The 21,307-nt window shown below is 40.8% G+C and overlaps 1 protein-coding gene across 3 annotated transcripts in view; it reads right to left on the bottom strand.

The window, feature by feature from the left end:
• Positions 1-21,307, bottom strand: part of MYO16 (myosin XVI) — a 623,763-nt gene that overhangs the window by 393,220 nt on the left and 209,236 nt on the right. For all 3 annotated transcript variants that reach the window (XM_030568459.1, XM_030568449.1, XM_030568467.1), the window contains exons 3-4: positions 13,278-13,348; positions 3,637-3,780 (exon numbers count right to left, since the gene is read on the bottom strand). In XM_030568459.1, coding sequence (XP_030424319.1) covers positions 3,637-3,780; positions 13,278-13,348 — 215 coding nt within the window. The remainder of the gene's footprint in view (positions 1-3,636; positions 3,781-13,277; positions 13,349-21,307) is intronic.

Below are 21,307 nucleotides of genomic sequence, written 5' to 3'. Positions count from 1 at the left end.
GATTATATTTATTATTCCCAACCCTGGGAGAAAAAGTAAGTGATTTAAGTAGTGTGGGCCAAATTCTGCCCTGAGGAGTGCTGAGTACATAGGAAGGGGGCAGAATTTGCCAATATATATATGTGTATATAAAATTACAGAAATACTCTGGTTTTGTGCAACTATAGTACAGCCTCATATGCTGCAATGTTTCAGGAGATGTGCAAAACCTTTTGAAAGGCAAGGTTTGTAATAAATAGGGGTCAAAGCACACAGATGATGTGGGATGCAAAAGAACTTTGGTTATAGACTGTGTTTGAAATAAGGGGGTTGTATTCTACTGTAGTTCTAGGCAAAACCCTAGGGTGCAGAAGTGAGATTTTCAAAAGTGCTGAACACTGCCCTAACTCTGCTGCCACTGAAGTCATTAGGAGTAAATAATACTGAGCATTTTTGAAAATCATACCCATGGAACAATGGCAGGCTTGAATAAGGAAAATATTGCCCTGTTTCAAAAAGACATAATTTCTCTAATGAAACAAATTGAGAATAGGATATTTTAGGATTTTGTTAACCCATTTCATCGGAGAATAGATGCTCTTGACTGTTTGTGCTCAGATTTCCTTACTTATACTGTAAATTAGTCAGGAAGAAAAGAAAATATATATCTATGTATATGTATACACAATGTCTGAGGCCATGATCTCTCAACTTGAAGAGTCCAACACAACAGGCTATGGAGAAAGGGTAAGCATTAGACACAATCAAAGTTTGTGTTGAAGATCATGAACCAGCTCATTGCTGCTGCAACATGAACTTCTCAATGTTAGCCAATGTAGTGGTCTTCTCAAACTAAAGGACTCTCAAGAAGGAATACACAACAAATAGTATTATCCTATACTATCCTATACTTAAGGTGGTGTGAACTTGGTCCAAAATATGCAAATATCATCTGCCAAAGATTTCCAGGTATTTGACAAAACTAATGACAATGTTTATAGTGGCTAACTCCCACTCTATCATATCTGACAGCTGTGATTTAAGAACATAATAATATAGTCAACACAAAAAACCAGAAAATAGTATACATAATACATGTTGCACTTAATGGGACCAATCACAAACAGATGTCAGATGTCATTGATAACTTGAGTTAAACAGCAATCATAAATGAATTCAGAAATTACAGAAGGCTAAGGCTCACCAAGATTCTAAGAAATGATATGGTGAGACTCAAATCAGTAAGAGATAACACTGGTGGGTTGGTGAAAGCAACTGGAAGGAGTAACAAGAGTTTTTGGAGCTCCCTACATAGGGGACAGAGGAGAGTGTTCCCACTTTTGTCACCCATGATTGACTGGATCATCTGCTAGTTCTGGAAGCTCAGGTAGTAGCATGGAGTGCATTATTCCACTGAGCCTCTAAAGAATATTACAATCATTTTGTTCAGATGCAGTTCATTTTGTTCATAATACAGTCATTCATACTATTGTCACCTAAAAACTGGATTACTAGAATATTCTATATTAGGAGTAAGTCAGAAGACCATTTGGAAACTTCAACACTCTACTTGCTTAGACACGATGTTTTCATAGAATGCATTATACCTGTACATCACGATTTGCATTTTTTCCAGATCTAATTCAATATGCTGGTTTTGACCTATGAAGTTCTAAATACAGTAGTCTTGGTTATATAAGAAACCTCCTTCTCAGAAGATACCATAGCAGTTGAGATCAGAAAAGCCATTCAACCTAACATACCCTAATTTAAATGGGAGGGTCTGATGGCAGGATATTTTCACTGAGAGTATTCCTGCACTCAAGAACTCTTTCTACCTTGATCTGACAGATTTAGACTCTGCTGACTGACAAGAAACACTGCAAAGCTCATCTGTTCTCTTGGCTTTCAAGAAGGGCTCTGATTTAGGAAGCAGATGAGCTAACAGGGAGTTACGTGGGTTAGTTCACTATTGGTTTAATCTCTACATTAATACAGTGATATTCTTTGTCGTGTTTCTGGTAGTGTGGGGCATGCCCCCCATATGGGGTCATGAAGCACTAGTTATGGGGTGTAGACACAGACCTCTTAATTATTCTTCAGCATCTCAGATTTAAATTAAGAAAGTAAGTCTCTCACTGTTAAGAATGCTAAGAAATTTTTCAAAATTGCCCCAAGAATAATTGATAGAAAGTTGCCTGTCTGAGTTTGCAGAGAACCTACAATAATTCAAAGGTGTAAACTATCTCATTCATTTCAATAGGTGCTAATACAGATGCTGATGGCAATTATTTAAGGCAACACTCTTAACCATTTCGCTGCTTATGAACACATATATAACAGGAGAGGAACTATAATATCATGAAAATCTGTATTAGCATTTCCAAAGGATGGATGAGAGTATGAGAGATTAGCCAATGGGGTCCAAAAGATGTGTGAATTAAGATGGGTAGGCCTTTAACACCACATGGTGGGGTTATAGGGTGGACACTATTAGTGTCATTTTTCTCAAATAAGAGTCAGCTTTCAACAGTTTATGAAACCCTGCTTTAGAGTAAGTTTTCTAGTGGTATTTATAATACACAATAGCCTACAGCAAGGGATGAGTGCATTTCAAAAGGGACTAAATAAACATTCCCATTTTATAACATTTAGGATTTTGTGTGAACATACTTGTAGACCTGAAGAACTGGCCACTAAAACAGTACTTTTTTTTCTTGCTATAGTTTGTAATAACTTGGAAGTTGCAAACTAAATGTGTTGCTTTCCTAAAATGTTCCTCCCTTCATTCACTGCCTGTAAACATGGGGTTGTCATTCTAGGGACAATGATGAATGTGTGGGGCTCACAGTGATATGTTAGCTAAAATAGAATTAAACCATTTACTTTTAAAAAAATACAATGGGACATTATAAATAGATATAAGCAAGTAAACAAAGTTAGGTCACACTTTGGGCAATTTCAATGTTGTCCCTTTAAATTACATTATAAGATAAACAGCAGCCAATATCCACGCAATACCATGTGCCAAGATTAAAGTCTGGGCCCTTAGAAATAGAAAAGGCTTAACAAGAATAAAGTGCTCATCTATCATAGGCTGAATGTAGTGTCTGTTATACTTATTATACATAAAACGTTCTTTCTTTCATAGATTCAGAGTTGGTTAGATCAATATTAAATTGCTCTTACTTTCATCAAATTCACAGACATCTCTTCATGAATACTGAGTTTAACTGAATGCTAAAAATACTTCTTGGTTTTGAGAAACAATTTTGATAGGACTATCTGACAGCTTGGTCTTTAATAGCAAGCAATGGGGAGAAGAGAAAGAAATCATCTGCTTGTCCCATTTGGGACTGACCTATTATCCAGATACATCATCTCCTAACCAAAACAAAACCAAAACCAAACAAACAAACAAACAAATCCCCTTGACATGATATTTACACTGTAGTCACTTCACAGACCTGAAAAATTTCTTACCATAGACCTGGGCTAAGAAAGAAAGAAAGAGAAAACCATGACATATGGATATATTCTTCTCAATGATCTGATTAGTTATCTTATATGTTGCATTCACACAAGCATTTCAGATCTCATACTTTTGCATACTTATGTCTCATTTTTAAGAACAATGCACAGAATAGTTTTACTTACTACTAACAGTAGCAGGACAATATCAGGATTATCACATGCACAGGCTACATGCACTGATGTCCAAAAATCCTCATCCTGATGATTTACATTTACTCCTGTGTCAATCAGAATTTCTGCAGCAAAGGCATTGTCATAACGAGCACACTAAAAAAGAGAAGAGAAGATTAGAAACAGGGCTTAGCTCAAGGTACAACTGAATTTATCAACAAACTTTTTTCAGTTTGTGTTTATTCTCTACATAACATAGAAAGTGATCAGATCATGTATTGAAGATTAAGCTTCCATTTCTGCAGGGAGCTGATGGATCCATGGCAATAAACTCTGTGACATGGGTACATACTCTTAGTGTAAGATCCACAAGGTTCCTTATTGCCGAGGGAACAGAACTACACCAAATTTACAGAAGGCTTGCTTTCCACAGCTACACAGAGAACAGGATTTACCCTTGACTAAATTACATCATTACCAGGATTCTGATCTTTCCTAATAATTTTCATACAGAACAAATTACAGATGGGACTGCACAGCTCCAGGCATAAACAATGGACTACAACATCTTTTGCCTCTAGTTCATCAGGGTTTGAAAACAGCCCAGATGTGTAGTAACAAAAATAAAATAATCACTGCACTCTGATGTTTGTTCAGTGGCCTTTGTGAAATGAATTGGCAATCTTACTCCACTTCACACAACAAAAATCATTAATCGTAATTAGCTTCCTTGTTAGAGAGAGTGGTTGACTGACTGGGCACGCCAAAGAAACAATTCTGTGCCTCCCAAAAGAATGGACGCTACAGGGGGTAATTTCAAAAAAGCTTAGGGCCTGAACTCTGCTACCATTGATGTCAATGGGAGTTCGGTCAAACCTTAGTACTTCTGAAAGTCCCATTCTCAATTGCTGGTTTAAAGCACATTAATACGCCAATCTGGAAAAATGTGAATAATGCTCTTAATTCAGCATCTTCCACAGCCTTTATTAAAGAAATAGATCACTTTTTGGAATAGTGGGGAGAAGACACGAAAGAAAAAGGAAATAAAACAGTTTTATATTGTAAGTCATTTTTGAATGATATTTTATGGCAAATATATATTTTAGTTCAGTTCTTGAGTGAGCAGATTTCTCACGCTAATGGTAAAGAATCCACAAGGATCATCGTTTCCCCTTACAAAAAGTAGATTAGATTCAGTTAAATTTTAAAAACTGCTACGTAAACAATCTCAGTGAGCAAATCTTTAAATAAATCTTTAAATATTTTTTAAAAAATCTTGAAATAAAGTTGGCTGCTCTATTTGTAGCATGACTGATCCCCAGATGTATTGGCACTGTGTTTAAAAGAGGGACAAATCTGGGTCACACTGAAATCAATGCACATTTAGCCATTGTCTACAATGGGATCCGGATTTGGCTGTAAATGAATTAACAATATTCACGAAACCGAGACAGTAGCTTACATACTCTACAGTATATCATGTTTCTCCCTGCATGAAGTTTTCACTTCTCTTAGAATTGTGTGTTAACTTAGGTAGTGACAGGCCCCACAAGACCTACTGAATGTAATGAAGCATGATGCATTAAACTCAAAAAACCTAAAAGATAGCTCTCTGAGAACTGCAGTTAAAAAGAGTTGCCACATAGAGTCACTTAAAATCCTTAGAGAAGGTTCTCTTTTGGCTTTAAAGTGTGAGTGGGACAGCTTGCTTACAAGACACACTGCTTTGGGGCTATTAACTAGGGCCAAGATTTTCAGATCTGATTAGCAATTTTGAGATACTCATTTTTTGGGGTTCACAACTTCACACACCTTAAAGGGGTGTCATTTTAAGAGGGAAGTTGCTCAACACTTTTCAAATTTCAGGCTCCTTTAAGATGCCTCAAGTTGGAAACTCCAAAACACTCATCACTTCTGAAAATCTTGACCTAGAACTTTTGTTGGTGACTCCTAAAACACAGAGGGGCATGTTGTCATAAACAGATAGCTAAGGGTTAATGTCTCTTTCACCTGGAAAGGAGTAACCTGAAACACCTGACCAGAGGACCAATCAGGAAACAAGACTTTTTCAAATCTGGGTGGAGGGAAGTTTTGGTGTGTGAGTTCTTTGTTCTTTGTCTTGTATCTGTGCCTTCTCGGCTCTGAGAGTGATCTTTCTGTCTCCTGGCTTTCTAATCTTCTGTTTCCAAGTTGTAAGTACAAAGATAGTAAGACAATAAGGTTTATATTGTTTTCTTTTGTATTTACATGTGTGTAGTTGCTGGAATGTGTTAAATTGTATTCATTTTGGATAAGGCTGTTTATTCATTTTTTTTCTTTTAAACAAATGACCCTGTATTTGTCACCTTAATACAGAGAGACCATTTTTACGTCCTTTTATTTCTTTTTATATAAAGCTTTCTTTTTAAGACCTGTTGGAGATTTTCTTTAGTGGGGACTCCAGGGAATTGAGTCTGCAGCTCACCAGGGAATTGGTGGGAGGAAGAAGTCAGGGGGAAAATCTCTTTGTGTTAGATTTACTAGCCTGACTTTGCATACCCTCTGGGTGAAGGGGGGTGGGGAAGAGATTAACTCTCTCGGTACTGGTGTTTTCCAGGACTGGAAACAGGGAGGGTGGAGTCCCTCTGTTTAGATTCACGGAGCTTGCTTCTGTATATCTCTCCAGGAACCCAGGGAGGGAGCACCTGGAGGGGAGGAGGGGGAAGGGAAATGGTTTATTCCCCTTTGTTGTGAGACTCAAGGAATCTGAGTCTTGGGGTCCCCCAGGGAAGGTTTTGAGGAGACCACAGTGAGCTAGGCACTGTATAAATCCCTGGCTGGTGGCAGTGTTATCAGGTCCAAGCTGGTAACTAAGCTTGGAGGTTTTCATGCTAACACCCATATTTTGGACGCTAAGGTCCAGATCTGGGAAAAATGTTATGACACATGTGAGTAAGGACAACAACAATATTACAAGGCCAGAGAAGAGAATTATTTTTTTTTCTTCTTTTTCTTCTGGTCTTCTGAGATATAAGACACAAGAACACCTAACATGAATGGGGTGAAGATGGGCAGCACTGCATTGGTTGATAGGCACCATGTGTTTAGGATGCAAGGCAACAGCATACAGGAATGGCTAAAAATTGTAAAATGATGTTGGGAAGAGAGTTGGAATTCCCGACACAGAGTCAAGAGTCTTGAGTTTAGTAAGGTTACATTGTACCTGTAATATGTCTGTGTGATAATGCTGCTGTGCTCCATATACGTAAAATGGGAAACATATGTCTCTCCAAACCAAACTGAAATAGTAGTATACTTTTAGGAGGCCAAATTCTGCCCTCTATTATACTCATGAAGCCATATTAAATTAATCAGGGTTACAACTGTGTAACAAACTTGGGCCCAAGTATCTAAATTAGACATTTTAGAACTAAGCCTAATGGCCAACAGCTATGGTAGCTGACCTGGAGCTACTCACAGCCTTCAAAAAAAAGGGAACATGAAGGCTGGGTACCAGTGGTGAACCCCTGACCCCACTGAAGTCAATGGACAATTTGCAGCTGACTTCAAAGAAGGTAGGATCTTTTTCTCTAGAAAAAAGTGCTATCTGATATTTACTGAACTCTCTTGATTTATCACAGGGATTACCAATTAACTGTGGGAAAACTTGTTTTTCAATAATCTTTTTCTTATTCTCCAAATGATGTTTTTGGCAAGATACATGTTGGCTGAAATTTTGGTTCTTACTTGATGGACCTTACATTTGAAAATTGAAAAGATTAAGGAGTTATATTGTCTGTCTACACTCATCTCTCCCTTAAAGCATTCTTCTTCTGTAAGGCCTTTCAGTGATAACTCATCATTTATACAGAATACTCCTAAAAACAAAGCGAAAGCTTAAAGTTGTACCTTTGTCCTGGACATCATGTTTGGACTGTGTTATGTGTGTATAAAAAAGGATCCTGCTCTCTTACTCACATAAGTAGAACCCTACACATTTTAAAGGGATTATTTGCACACACAGGATTTGGCCCTTAGACTGTGAACTTCATGTGGCACACAGAGGCAGGTGGTCCTCTAGGTCGACAAAGCAAAAACTGTCAAATAAATACAAAAAAATTCCAAATCCAGCATAAATTTGAATCATTTAATGCCACTTAGGTTTTGTAGGGTTCTCTCAAGCAGAAATATGATAAGACAATGGGGTTTTGTAGCACCTCCTTCAGAAGAAGAAAGAGGAGCGTCCATGTACTAGCAATGGAGATACAGGTGAGCAACCATTTTCATGTTCTCTCCATAGGTACTAATGTGGAGAGTGGACTAGATGATACATCTGAGGGAAGGGAGCAGAAGGAGACTCCACCGATTGGAAGGCATGAGATGCACTGTCCTAGGGACGGGGGTTCCACGACTCCCAAGAGAAGGAGGCAGGTGGTGATGGTTGAGGACTCTCTCCTCAGGGGGACTGAGTCATCTATCTGCCGTCCCGACTGAGAAAACCGAGAGGTCTGTTGCTTGCCAGGAGCTAGGATTCATGATGTGACGGAGAGACTGCCGAGAGTCATCAAGCCCTCGGATCGCTATCCCTTCCTGCTTCTCCACGTGGGCACCAGTGATACTTCCAAGAATGACCTTGAGCGGATCACTGCAGACTATGTGGCTCTGGGACGAAGGATAAAGGAGTTTGAGGCACAAGTGGTGTTCTCGTCCATCCTCTCTGTGCAAGGAAAAGGCCTGAGTAGAGAACGTCAAATTGTGGAAGTCAAAGAATGGCTACCCAGGTGCTGTCAGAGAGAAGGCTTTGGATTCTTTGACCATGGGATGGTGTTCCAAGAAGGAGGAGTGCTAGGCAGAGACGGGCTCCACCTAACGAAGCGAGGGAAGAGCATCTTTGCAAGCAGGCTGGCTAACCTAGTGAGGAGGTCTTTAAACTAGGTTCACCGGGGGAAGGAGACCAAAGCCCTGAGGTAAGTGGGGAAATGGGATACCAGGAGGAAGCACAAGCAGGAGTGTGCAAGAGGGGAGGACTCCTGTCTCAAACTGAGAAAGCGAGACAATCAGCAAGTTATCTTAAGTGCCTATACACAAATGCAAGAAGCCTGGGAAACAAGAAGGGAGAACTGGAAGTTCTGGCACAGTCAAGGAACTATGATGTGATTGGAATAACAGAGACTTGGTGGGATAACTCACTTGACTGGAGTACTGTCATGGATGGATATAAACTGTTTAGGAAAGACAGGCAGGACAGAAAAGGTGGGGGAGTTGCATTGTATGTAAGAGTGGAGTATGACTGCTCAGAGCTCCAGTATGAAATTGCAAAAAAACCTGTTTCTGCATTAAGTTTAGAAGTGTGAGCAACAAGGGTGATGTCGTGCTGGGAGTCTGCCATAGACCACAAGACCAGGGGGTGAGGTGGATGAGGCTTTCTTCTGGCAACTAGCAGAAGTTTCTAGATCGCAGGCCCTGGTTCTCATGGGAGACTTTAATCACCCTGATATCTGCTGGGAGAGCAGTACAGTGGTGCATAGACAATCCAGGAAGTTTTTGGAAAGTGTAGGGGACAATTTCCTGGTGCAAGTGCTGGGGGAACCAACTAGGGGCAGAGCTCTTCTAGACCTGATGCTCACAAACCAGGAAGAATTAGTATGGGAAGCAAAAGTGGATGGGAACCTGGGAAGCAGTGACCATGAGATGGTCGAGTTCAGGATCCTGGCACAAGGAAGAAAGGAGAGCAGCAGAATATGGACCCTGGACTTCAGAAAAGCAGACTTTGACTCCCTCAGGGAACTGATGGGCAGGATCCCCTGGGTGAATAACATGAGTGGGGAAGGAATCCAGGCGAGTTGGCTGTATTTTAAAGAATCCTTATTGAGGTTGCAGGAACAAACCATCCCGATGTGTAGAAAGAATAGTAAATATGGCAGGCGACCAGCTTGGCTTAACAGTGAAATCCTTTCTGATCTTAAACGCAAAAAAGAAGCTTACAAGAAGTGGAAGATTAACAAATGACCAGAGAGGACTGTAAAAATATTGCTCAGGGATGCAGGAGTGAAATCAGGAAGGCCAAATCACACTTGGAGTTGCAGCTAGCAAGACATCTTAAGAGTAATAAGAAGGGTTTCTTCAGGTATGTTAGAAATAAGAAGAAAGTCAAGGAAAGTGTGGGCCCCTTACTGAATGAGGGAGGCAACCTAGTGATAAAGGATGTGTACTCAATGCTTTTTTTGCCTCTGTCTTCACAAACAAGGCCAGCTTCCAGACTGCTGCACTGGGCAGCACAGTATGGGTAGGAGATGATCAGCCCTCTGTGGAGAAAGAAGTGGTTCAGGACTATTTAGAAAAACTGGAGAAGCACAAGTCCATGGGGCCAGATGCACTGCATCCAAGAGTGCTAAAGGAGTTTGCAGATGTTATTGCAGAGCCATTGGCCATTATCTTTGAAAACTCATGGTGATCGGGGGAGGTCCCGGATGACTGGAAAAAGGCTAATGTAGTGCCCATCTTTAGAAAAGGGAAGAAGGAGGATCCAGGGAACTAAAGGCCAGTCAGCCTCACCTCAGTCCCTGGAAAAATCATGGAGCAGATCCTCATGGAATCAATTCTGAAGCACTTAGAGGAGAGGAAAATGATCAGGAACAGTCAGCATGGATTCACCAAGGGCAAGTCATGCCTGATTAACCTAATTGCCTTCTATGAGGAGATACCTGGGCCTGAGGATGAGGGGAAAGCAGTGGATGTGTTATTCCTTGACTGTAGCAAACCTTTTGATACGGTCTCCCACAGTATTCTTGGCGGCAAGTTGAAGTATGGGCTGGATGAATGGGCTATAAGGTGGATAGAAAGCTGGCTAGATCATCAGGCTCAACGGGTAGTGATTAATGGCTTCATGTCTAGTTGGCAGCCAGTTTCAAGCAGAGTGCCTCAAGGGTCGGTCCTGGGGCCAGTTTTGTTCAATATCTTCATTAATGATCTGGAGGCTGGCATGGACTGCACTCTCAGCAAGTTTGCAGATGACACTAAACTGGGAGGAGTGGTAGATACACTGGATGGTAGGGATAGGATACAGAGGGACCTAGACAAATTAGAGGATTGGGCCAAAAGAAACCTGATGAGGTGCAACAAGGACAAGTGCAGAGTCCTGCACTTAGGATGGAGGAATCCCATTCACTGTTACAGACTAGGAACAGAATGGCTAAGCAGCAGTTCTGCAGAAAAGGACTTAGGGGTTACAGTGGACGAGAAGCTGGATATGAGTCAACAGTGTGCCCTTGTTGCCAAGAAGGCTAACAACATTTTGGGCTGTACAGTAGGGGCATTGCCAGCAGATCGAGGGACTTGATCATTCCCCTCTATTCAACATTGGTGAGGACTCATCTGGAGTACTGTGTACAGTTTTGGACCCCACACTACAAGAAAGATGTGGAAAAATTGGAAAAAGTCCAGCAGAGGGCAACAAAAATGATCAGGGGGCTGGAGCACATCATTTATGAGGAGAGGCTGAGGGAACTGGGATTGTTTAGTCTGCAGAAGAGAAGAGTGAGAGGGGATTTGATAGCTGCTTTCAACTACCTGAAAGGGGATTCCAAAGAGGATGGATATAGACTGTTCTCAGTGGTACCAGATGACAGAACAAGGAGCAATGGTCTCAAGTTGCAGTGGGAGAGGTTATTAGGATATTAGGAAAAAAAATCACTAAGAGGGTGGTGAAGCACTGGAATGGATTACCTAGGGAGGTGATGGAATCTCCTTCCTTAGATGTTTTTAAGGTCAGGCTTGACAAAGCCCTGAATGAGATGATTTTGTTGAGAATTGGTGCTTTGAGCAGGGCGTTGGACTAGATGACCTCCTGAGGTCCCTTCCAACCCTGGTATTCTATGATTCTATGATTCAGCCCATGCTCCACCACAGGCCCTGCTTCCAGCCAGCACCAAAGTGAATGGTGCTGGCCAGGGAAGCAAAGGAGTGTGTGCTGTACATCACTGTTTTTGACAGAAAATGTAGTTTCCACAAAAATCAAACTTTTCTGTGGGAAAGTTTCAATTTTGCTGAAATTTTTCAAATTTCTGTTGGGAAAATCTAAACAAAATATTTTGTTTCAGGTTGGTTCAATACAAATTGAAATATTTCAGTTTGTTGAGCTGACCCAAAATGTTTAATTTTTAGTCAATTCATCATTAAGCTGCATTTTGTAGAGTGACTAACGGCCTCATTGGCATTGGCATTAAGGCCTCCATTTTCACCTATGGACTGGGCTCTCTGGCCAGATTATATCTGCCATGATGCAATGCAGATTCCCTTCTGCACAGATTGATGTTGAACTGACTCAAAATGAAACATTTCACTGTTTCCAAACTGAATTTTTTTCTAAATATTCCATTCCTGGAAATTTTTTGACAAATTCAACTTTTTGTGCAGGTTTGCAACGAAAACAAATGTTGCAGTATTGGAATTGCCCAGTGGACAGAAATTCTGATTTTCACTCAGCTGGAGGCATCAGGGTTCTGTACAGTCAGAGATAGAACCTACAGCTGCATCCCACAGACAGAACTCCCATGTAGTTTAAAGGCCAATACGTCTGCAGGAGTGGATCAAGTACACTCTGTAAGGTAGATTAAGATGAATACGATTTATTTTGGTATTAGAGACATGAGTTACTAACTTCCTTGTCTGAATATAAAGTAGTAGCAGCAGTAATCATGGGATTGCTTCCACTGGATTTATTTGGTTTGCTAGCAGTAGAAATGTGTGATTAAATTCTGATTTTCAAGTATACTGCCCTTAATTTGGAAGTATGTTTTTAATTGGCTTTTTTAAACACACTAGAAAACCAGGCAGGCTTACATGAACGTTTCACTAATATTTGTGAACCTTCTGAAAGAATCTGGGCAAATTAACCATTTTATGTTCAAAACAGGCAAAATTTGTCATATTCTCCTGAGCATTGGGACATTTGACCCAGCCCTCAAAGCAAAACACAGATGCCCTGCAGACCTGTGTGGGTCAAAATAGAAAATATGATATGCATGACAGGGCCCAGCAAAATAAAATAACAGCTTCTTACAACTCTGCTGTGAGTCCCCAATTGCCATCCTGTACTTCACAGTAACTAAAAGTGACCCGACACCAGTGTATTTGCTATATTTCTCTCTCTCCCTTAATTACCTCGTAAACAGAAACCTGCTCCCTTTTCTTTTAATCACTTAATCTGAAATACAAATAACTACGGTGATCTCAATGCAGATACTGTGTTATATTTCCATTTGTACGAAATCAACACTGAAAAAATCAAAAGGAAGGAATGACATCAGTTAAACTGAAGGTTAAATTGTCTTTTTTCTAGTCTGTGAAGGTGTTAAAATATTGCATTTCTCCGTCTTATGAAGCAGACAATTTTTCCTTTGCTCTTACTTACTGTGCAGATAATTTATGCCTAAAACATCTAACTGGATTTTGCTAATAACTATCCATACTACATGATGCATCCCTACATAAGCCTTTTGAACACCATCATGTATTTTACTTGCACAGCTAGATGCAATTATAATCACCGTGGTGCTCAGTGTAGATGAAAAATTACTGATAAACCTTTCTTGTTGTTAATATGCCCAATATGCTACTCAGAATCTTGCCATATTTATCCACTGTCACTAACATTAATCTTCAATCACTCTTACCAGATGGAGCAAGGAGCCTCCTGAGGAAATAAGAGTGTGAGGATCTGCACCATCCTTTAGTAGCCGTAGCACTGAAATATCAAAGAAAAGAGAAGGAGAAAGAATTAATGCACCAATGCACCCAGTACTGAGATCTTAATAGCCTGATTTTTCATCATCTTCATTAACAGGTTTAATAATATATGCAAACCTGTGAGAAAACATATGTAAAACTACCATGTCAGCATTTCCTGTCTCATTTATTTTAATGGTGAGGTCTGACAGTTCAGGACCTTTGATAACTATGCTAATTATGAGCAATATCAAGGACTTCACTAGAGCAGTAATTCTCAACCAGGGATCAGGGTCCACTGGGATGCTGCAGGCAGGTTTCAGTGAATCTGCAAAGCAGGATCAGCATTAGACATGCTGGGGCCCAGGGCAGAAAGCCAAATGGGCCTGAAGCCTGGGTCCCTGAGCCCTCCCAATCAGAGCTGAAGCTGAAGCCTGAGCAACTTAGCTTCACAGAGCCTCCTGTGGCATGGGACTGGGTCCCGGGCAATTGCCCTACTTGATACTCCCTAATGCTAACCCTGTTTTTTATACACAGATAAATAGTTGTTGTGGCACAAGTAGGCCATTACGTTTTTTCTAGCATGTTGAGGGGGCTCAGAAAGAAAAAGTTTGAGAACCCCTTGCTTTAGAGTCTGGTTGTGTTTCTGTAGTTCTGAACACAGGATATTCCATAGCAAGGTTAAAGTCACCTGATTAGACCATGTTCATGTGAGTGCAGAACACAGTTAACTGATTTTATTGTATTTTGCAGAGTTCCTTGAGACCTAGAGGCTTTTTCGCTAAATGATTGAGATTGGTGTTCATAACTTATATTGCCTGAAATTAATCTTCATGCCACATCTTAGTGAAGTGCACTCCATTCAACCTCTGCAGCACATTCCCTGATCACTGACATAGCATAAATCCTGAAAAGATATTTGGGCCACATTCTGCTCACAGTTACATGTAACAAACTCCTTTGAAATGAACCCAGGCATTTAACGCAGAACAGAAGATAGCCCTGCACATTGGTGCTCAGTCAGGATTGATAATTCTTTATTCTTTTTCCTTGGTCTCCATGGCTTTTATAACCTTTTCACTTGGAATTCAGGAATTGACTAATTCACTCTATTAGTGTTCATTCCAGGGCAGGACTGAATAATGAAAAGGCCAAGACATCATCAGGGGAATTCACCCTGTTTCTGCTGGCTAACTGGCATAAGTAGTCCACAATGACCTCACCCCTGAGAAATACCCTCGGCACAGAGGTCCTCTGTAGAAGCACAGCTGGTTCCACATTGTCATCAGGAGGCCCTGGTCCAAGAGAAGTTATATGATGGGTCATAGTAGAGGAGCGCACAAGTTAAGACAGCTCTTATGGCTCTCAGCCCCTGAATAGGAGAGTTGCAAACCATCTCCTCCTTTTGCTCTGCACTGGAGCTTGTGCCTCAGTCAATATAAGAGTTGTGAAATGCATAGAAAGAGGCTGTCACAGTTCCACAGTGAATTTCTCTGTGGTCCAGTAAGGGCACCCAATCTAGGGTCCCAGCTCGCCAGCAGTCATCTCTTTTGGGTGGAGACCTGCACCTCTCTCTCTCTTGACTGAGGTTTTTCCAGGCTGCACAGTTCCCTGCATACACTGTGTTATTCTCAGCAGACCATACTGCCTAACCAGGCCAAGGTCTGTGCACTGCTAACTCTTTGAAGGCTAAGAATAACATAATTGCCAGCAGTTATGAGTTACCACACAGCTCTTATTAGCAAGCACACTTATTCTTAAGGTGAAAGCAATGCAAAGAAAAGATATTAAAAATAAAATAACCTAAGCACATGCTAAAAAAATTAACAGAGGCCACCCCAACTCCAACCTTGGACCAGGGAAGGGTTGGAAGGATTGATACCTGCCAAAGGTTGCCACATAAGAAAGGCCATACTGGGTCAGACCAAAGGCCCATCTAGCCCAGTATCCTGTCTTCCAACAGTGGCCAATGCCATGCGCCCCAGAGGGAATGAATAGAACAGGTAATAATCAAGTGATGCATCCCATCTCCTCTTTCCCCCACCATTGGCTGAAGGTTCTGCCCATTTGCTGTATCAGAAAGAAGGCTCTAAGTCAATTTAAAGTCAGACTATTTATCTAAAAGTTCTTTATTTGTCAGGAGTCTCTGGAGACTCCAATTTGAGCCAGTATATTTGAGCCTCTGCAAGTGACGGTACCTCCTTGGAGGTGTTATAACCTCAGTCAATTTGCCTAATCAGCCACAACTGTTCCTAGTTCCTAGAAAGCTATAGTCACCTTTCCCCATGGAAATGCATACAGTTCCTGGTGCACAACGATACATAAACTTAACACAGTGAGATCTCCCAAATATATTGCAGGAAATTGCCATCTGTCACAGAGGCAAGATGTGAACTCATGGTCTCTTAGCCTCCAGTTCACTGTACTTCCCACAATGCAAGAGATGCTGATATGGAAAGGCAAGCGAGATCTGGGAGCATGCAAAGTGTATTGCAGCATTCACAAAACTAGCAAGCCAGTGATGAATCTGTTCTACAGCATATGAACAAATGGTATTTTTTAGAGGGGTGATAAATGAGAGTGGGTGTCCCTTTTGTGGACACCAAGCCAGCCAGTTAGCTATAGAATCCCTCTTGATAGTTGTTCTCTACTTGCTTTACCTGTAAAGGGTTAACAAGTCCATGAATAAAAGGAAGGGAGTGGACACCTGACCAAAAGAGGCAATGGGAGGGCTAGAACTTTTTAAAATTGGGAAAAAAAACTTCTCTTTGTCTGGCTGTTGTTCTTCTCCGGAGAGAGAGGACAGAGCAGAGACAGGGCTGAGACTATTCTGTAATAAAGCTTTTTGTCAGGTATGGAAATCATCAGATCATACCTAAAATGCCTCATTTGAACCCCAGATATGTAAGTAGATCATAAAATGTCTAGCAAGATGCAACTAGGTTATCTCTATTTATTTCTTATTGGCTTATGGACTCCTCTGTGCTAACCCCAAATGCTTTTGTTTTACTTGTAACCTTTAAGCTGGACCTCAAGAAGGCTATTCTTGATATTTAATTTTTGTAAGTGGTTTTTTTTTTAAATCTAGGAAAAGCCTAAATTCCAGATCTATTTTCTTTCCTTTTTTTTTTAAATAAAATTTACCTTTTTTAAGAACAGGATTGGATTTTTGGTATCCTAAGAGGTTTGTGCATAAGTTGTTTAATTAGCCGGAGCAACAGCTAATTTCCTTTGTTTTCTTTCTCAGCTCTTCCTGGAGGGGGAGTGAAAGGACTTGAGGGTACCCCACAGGAAGGAATTCCCAAGTGCTCCTTCCTGGGTTCTCAAAAAGTTTTTTTTTTTTTTTTTTTTTTGCACTTGAGTGGTGGCAGCATCTACCCATCCAAGGTCAGAGAGAAGCTGTGACCTTGGGAGTTTAATCCCAGCCCAAAGTGACCAGTATTAATTTTTAGAATCCTTGAGGAGCCCCACCTTCTGCACTCAAAGTGCCAGAGTCAGCCTTGGCAAGAGGTTTAAACTGAGCCAGATCTTGGTGGATTTCCATAGGGCACTTACAGTTTGGCTCTCCCGCTATGTAATTTGAAGTTCCTGCTACAAACCACCGAAGCACTAGAGGTTTTCAATAATGGTCAGATGTGTTTTTTGCTTGCTCAGTAGATTTTTTTAAACACCAGCAATTTTCACTAGCTTTGTTTTCTGAAATGGCTGAGCCATCCTTGATCAAATTTTTCAGAAAAAAAAATCTGAGTCAGACACCAAACAGAAAATTTCAGCTAAAACAGTTAAAGTTCAATAATGTTATAATGAAAATAGAGATTTATAATGGGAAAGGATAGGCTACCTTAAATATACGAGCAGTTACATGCTCCACCTATAATGATACATCCAGGTATATATTTTGGAAGAATCAAAAAATGACAGTTACAACAACAAATTCCACTCTGTATTTCATTTCAGGCTTTGAAAATAAATGGACAATCTAAACCCTCCTATAAATTCAAACCTGAAGAATAAAACCTTTGTACCTCCTCATTTGCCTTTTTACTTGTTTTTGCTTCATTTAATTTAGTTAATTGCAAATGCGCTTTGCTTTCTGGCAAACACAATTTTGTAAAGTAAATACTCTTAGAGTCTACTGTTGTTCTTGGCACTGCCACTGAACTGGGAAACAGAACACTGAGTAATGTGGATTAAATGGACTGTGTTACAATTGCCAAGCAAAATGGAGAATATAAGGGAGCATATTTATACTTGCCATAAACTTGGCAAAAGTGGAAGAATGAAGGAAAAAAACCCACAAATTATTTCTTCCTCCTCTCATTTATAGGAGCCCAGTGATTAAAGATCACTCGTCCTCCCCCACACAACACATCCTATTATAGGCTAAACCTCAAAAGCTGGACTTTTTGTTCCCATCAGTACTAAAGAACATTACAGAGTGCCCTCAAAGGGGGATGGGGACATACATTACAGCTGCTAGAGTCCTAGACTCCCCAACACCCACCCCCCCACACACGCCCACAGCCCACCCACCCACAGACTTTGTATAGCTTGTTCAGAAGCTTTGTAATAGCTAGACCACCAAAACTTCCTGACACTCGCCCCACTCCTATGCTCTGCATAGTTTCTTGCTTCACCTCTTCAGTGTCTAAGCCACCTAATAGTTGCCTTTATGTTGCAATTTCTATCTGAGGAACTTTACAAAAATGAATTAAGACAGGCTATAGCCCTCCATTATACCTATATTAGGTATAATCCTCATCTGCAAATGAGGAAAGTGACATACATAGTCCTTAAAAGCGGGATTTTCCTAAAAGTGTTCAGTGTTGGCCTAAGTCTGCTCTCACTGATGTCAAGCAGAGTTTCAGCACTGACTTCAAAGAGAGCAAGCCTAGGCCAATGCTTAGCACTTTTGGGAAATCACATTGTGACTCTGGCAGATCAGGTGCCAGGTCAAACCAAGGCCCCAGGGCTGAACATTGACAAATGCATAGCTGGAAACTAGTCTGGCTTACCTGTGGGTTAGTGTACTTGAAATAGATATTAGTGTTATTAAGAATGTGTTTAGACTTTATGGAATGCTTGTAGGATGCTGCATGTATTAATCTTACTTATAATATCTGTATCCGTGGTATAAAGTTATACTGAGTGTTTTCATTGTAAACCTTTGTTACTGTATAACTCACCCAACAGGAAAAAGAAGCAGTAATTAAGGTAAAGTGTTCATCCAGCACACAATATGTCCCATTAAAGGAAAATGAGGCATTGTGTAGCACCAAAGGACAGAGACGTTGTTGATTGCACTCCTAACTCCATCCTGGATAGGGAGGCCTGTGCATGAACTCATATCATAAGCTTGGATTCCGGGTTGATGGGGGATAAAAATCCATGACAAGGAGAAACTTGGTCTCTTTATGCTGTCTGGACTCTGAGGGGCAAAGATTCCTAATCATAAGCAAGAGATCCTCATGCTGTTGGCATGAGTCAGCCTCAAATAATATATAAAGCTGCTTATTATAGAAACTTTTATTACCTTTTTAAATCTACAACGTAACTCATTTTTTTCTGTGTATGTTTCCTAATTTAACCTTGTAAATAACTCTCATTTCTTTTCTTTGTTAATAAATCTTTAGTTAATTACAGGACTGGTTACAGATATTGTCTTTGGTTTGCAATCTGAGTACAAATGACCCAGGGTAAGCGACCCATCCTTTGGAACTGGGAGTAACTGGAATATTGCTAAGTATCAGAGGGGTAGCTGTGTTAGTCTGGAAGCAGCAAAGAGTTCTGTGGCATCTTATAGACTAACAAACATGTTGGAGCATGAGCTTTTGTGGGTCAATACCCACTTCATTGGATGCATCCAACAAAGCGGGTATTCACCCATGAAAGCTCATGCTCCAATACGTTTGTTAGTCTATAAGGTGCCACATAATTCTTTGCTGAATATTGCTGTGATTTTTGGTGTAAAGTGACCATCTATCAAAGGGATCAGCAACCTTTGGCATGTGTCCCATCAGGGAAATCCACTGGTGGGTTGGGATGGTTTGTTTACCTGCGGCGTCCGCAGGTTCAGCCGATTGTAGCTCCCGCTGGCCGCAGTTTGCTATTCAAGGCCAATGGAACAGTGAACTGCGGCCAGTGGGAGCTGTGACCGGCCGAACCTGAGGACGCTGCACGTAAAAAACCGTCCCGGCCCACCAGTGGATTTCCTTCATGAGTCACGTGCCAAAGGTTGCCAATCCCTGATCTATCACATAGTCCAGCTTGCCTGGGTGGTAAAATAGAGTAGAATCCCCACTGCCCAATATCTGTGACTCCATGGTAAGACTGTTATAGTGCTTCAGGAGTTCACATTTTTTAGTAGGTTGGTGAAATGTAATTATAGAACATACCACCAGTTTGGGGTGTCTGCCCTGATTTTTGACAATCTGCCCTAAGGTCGGCATTCATGATCATGAGCTACTCCAGACAGCGTGACACACATGCAAGTGAATATTCTAATATGACACAGGAAGTATGTCACAGATACAAAGCATATCCAAGTGACAAACTCTCCCTGTGTTTTCTTATTATTAGAAGTGAAGCTGGGTTCTTGAGTCAACCCCTCTCCACAACAACCTTCAGCAGCCCAAGCAATTAACTGTGTGGAAAAATAGAGCGAAACAAGGTAATGACTTCTCAGCTCCATTTATCAGTGACTCATGGTTGAAGGCAAAAACGGCAGCCTCTCCTAATGCATGATTCTCCTTCCTGCCAGTGAGTCAAAATACAGGAATACTTTGAAACATCTGTGATTCTTGTGACTACACAGTGAGTTGAAATCTCTGCAGAGATAATGACAATGGACATCATTGCTTTTTCAGCAGAAACCAACTACCGAGATTACCCCATAAACAATGTATATAGCTGTTGCAGACATAAACCAAGTAAAAAAATACAAATTAAGCAGATGATGTTCATAAATATTAGATGATTCATGTACAAAAATGAGATTAAAAATAATAATCACTTCAAGTTTTTATCCGTCTAGCTTGCTCTCTTTTTCTTCATTATTGCTCTGCAGAGTCAGCAGTACTACAGAGATCGCACATCACAAAGACTGCAAGGGCAGTGGATGTGAACTCTCATGTAGTTTGGGTCAATATTCTTTGTTCTGAAATAGGATCAGTTGTCACATTCCACAACACACAAAAGCAACTGACAAGCCTCTACTTTTCTTGAAAAAGAAATAGGATTTACCTCACTGTAAAGAAGAATAAACATCACAATGCAATTCAATTAGCTCCCTACTCAACATTCTCTAGTGATATACTGCCCTGGTCTCCCCCCAGGAAATCTGATCTTTTGTGTGCTTTTACTCTATAATATACAAATTTCACGGGAGAGACCAGCGTTTCTCAAATTGGGGGTCTTGACCCAAAAGGGAGTTGCGGGGGGGTCACAAAGTTATTTTAGGGGGATCATGGTATTGACATCCTTACTTCTGCATTGTCTTCAGAGCTAGATGGCCAGAGAGCAGCAGCTGTTGACTGGGCACCCAGCTCCGAAGACAGCGCCCCACCAGCAACAGTGCAGAAGTAAGAGTGGCAATACCATACCATGCCACCCTTACTTCTGCGCTGCTGCCTTCAGAGCTGGGTGGCCAGAGAGAGGCGGCTGCCAACTGTGGACCATGATTTCATGGTCTCTGATGCATTTTTCATGGCCATGAATTTGGTAGGGTCCTAGTTATGCAGGAATAAGTGGCGCACAGCTTTCTGACTCTCATATACAGTGTGGGTGCACTATGCCAACCTAACCAATCCTCATGATGGAAATCCTATTGAAGGTACTGGGAATATAACCTAAGGATGAGATGAACAAGCCCTAAAGCAGGAAGTTCAAAGTTACTTGAAAAGAAATATATAGATATATAGTCAACCAATCATATCTGAAAGAGAATCAAGATTTGATTAGGATTTTAAGTAAGTGCTGA

Source organism: Gopherus evgoodei, chromosome 1, assembly GCF_007399415.2.
Source record: "Gopherus evgoodei ecotype Sinaloan lineage chromosome 1, rGopEvg1_v1.p, whole genome shotgun sequence".
Classification (NCBI taxonomy): domain Eukaryota; kingdom Metazoa; phylum Chordata; order Testudines; family Testudinidae; genus Gopherus; species Gopherus evgoodei.
This window is presented reverse-complemented; position numbering and strand designations above follow the sequence as displayed.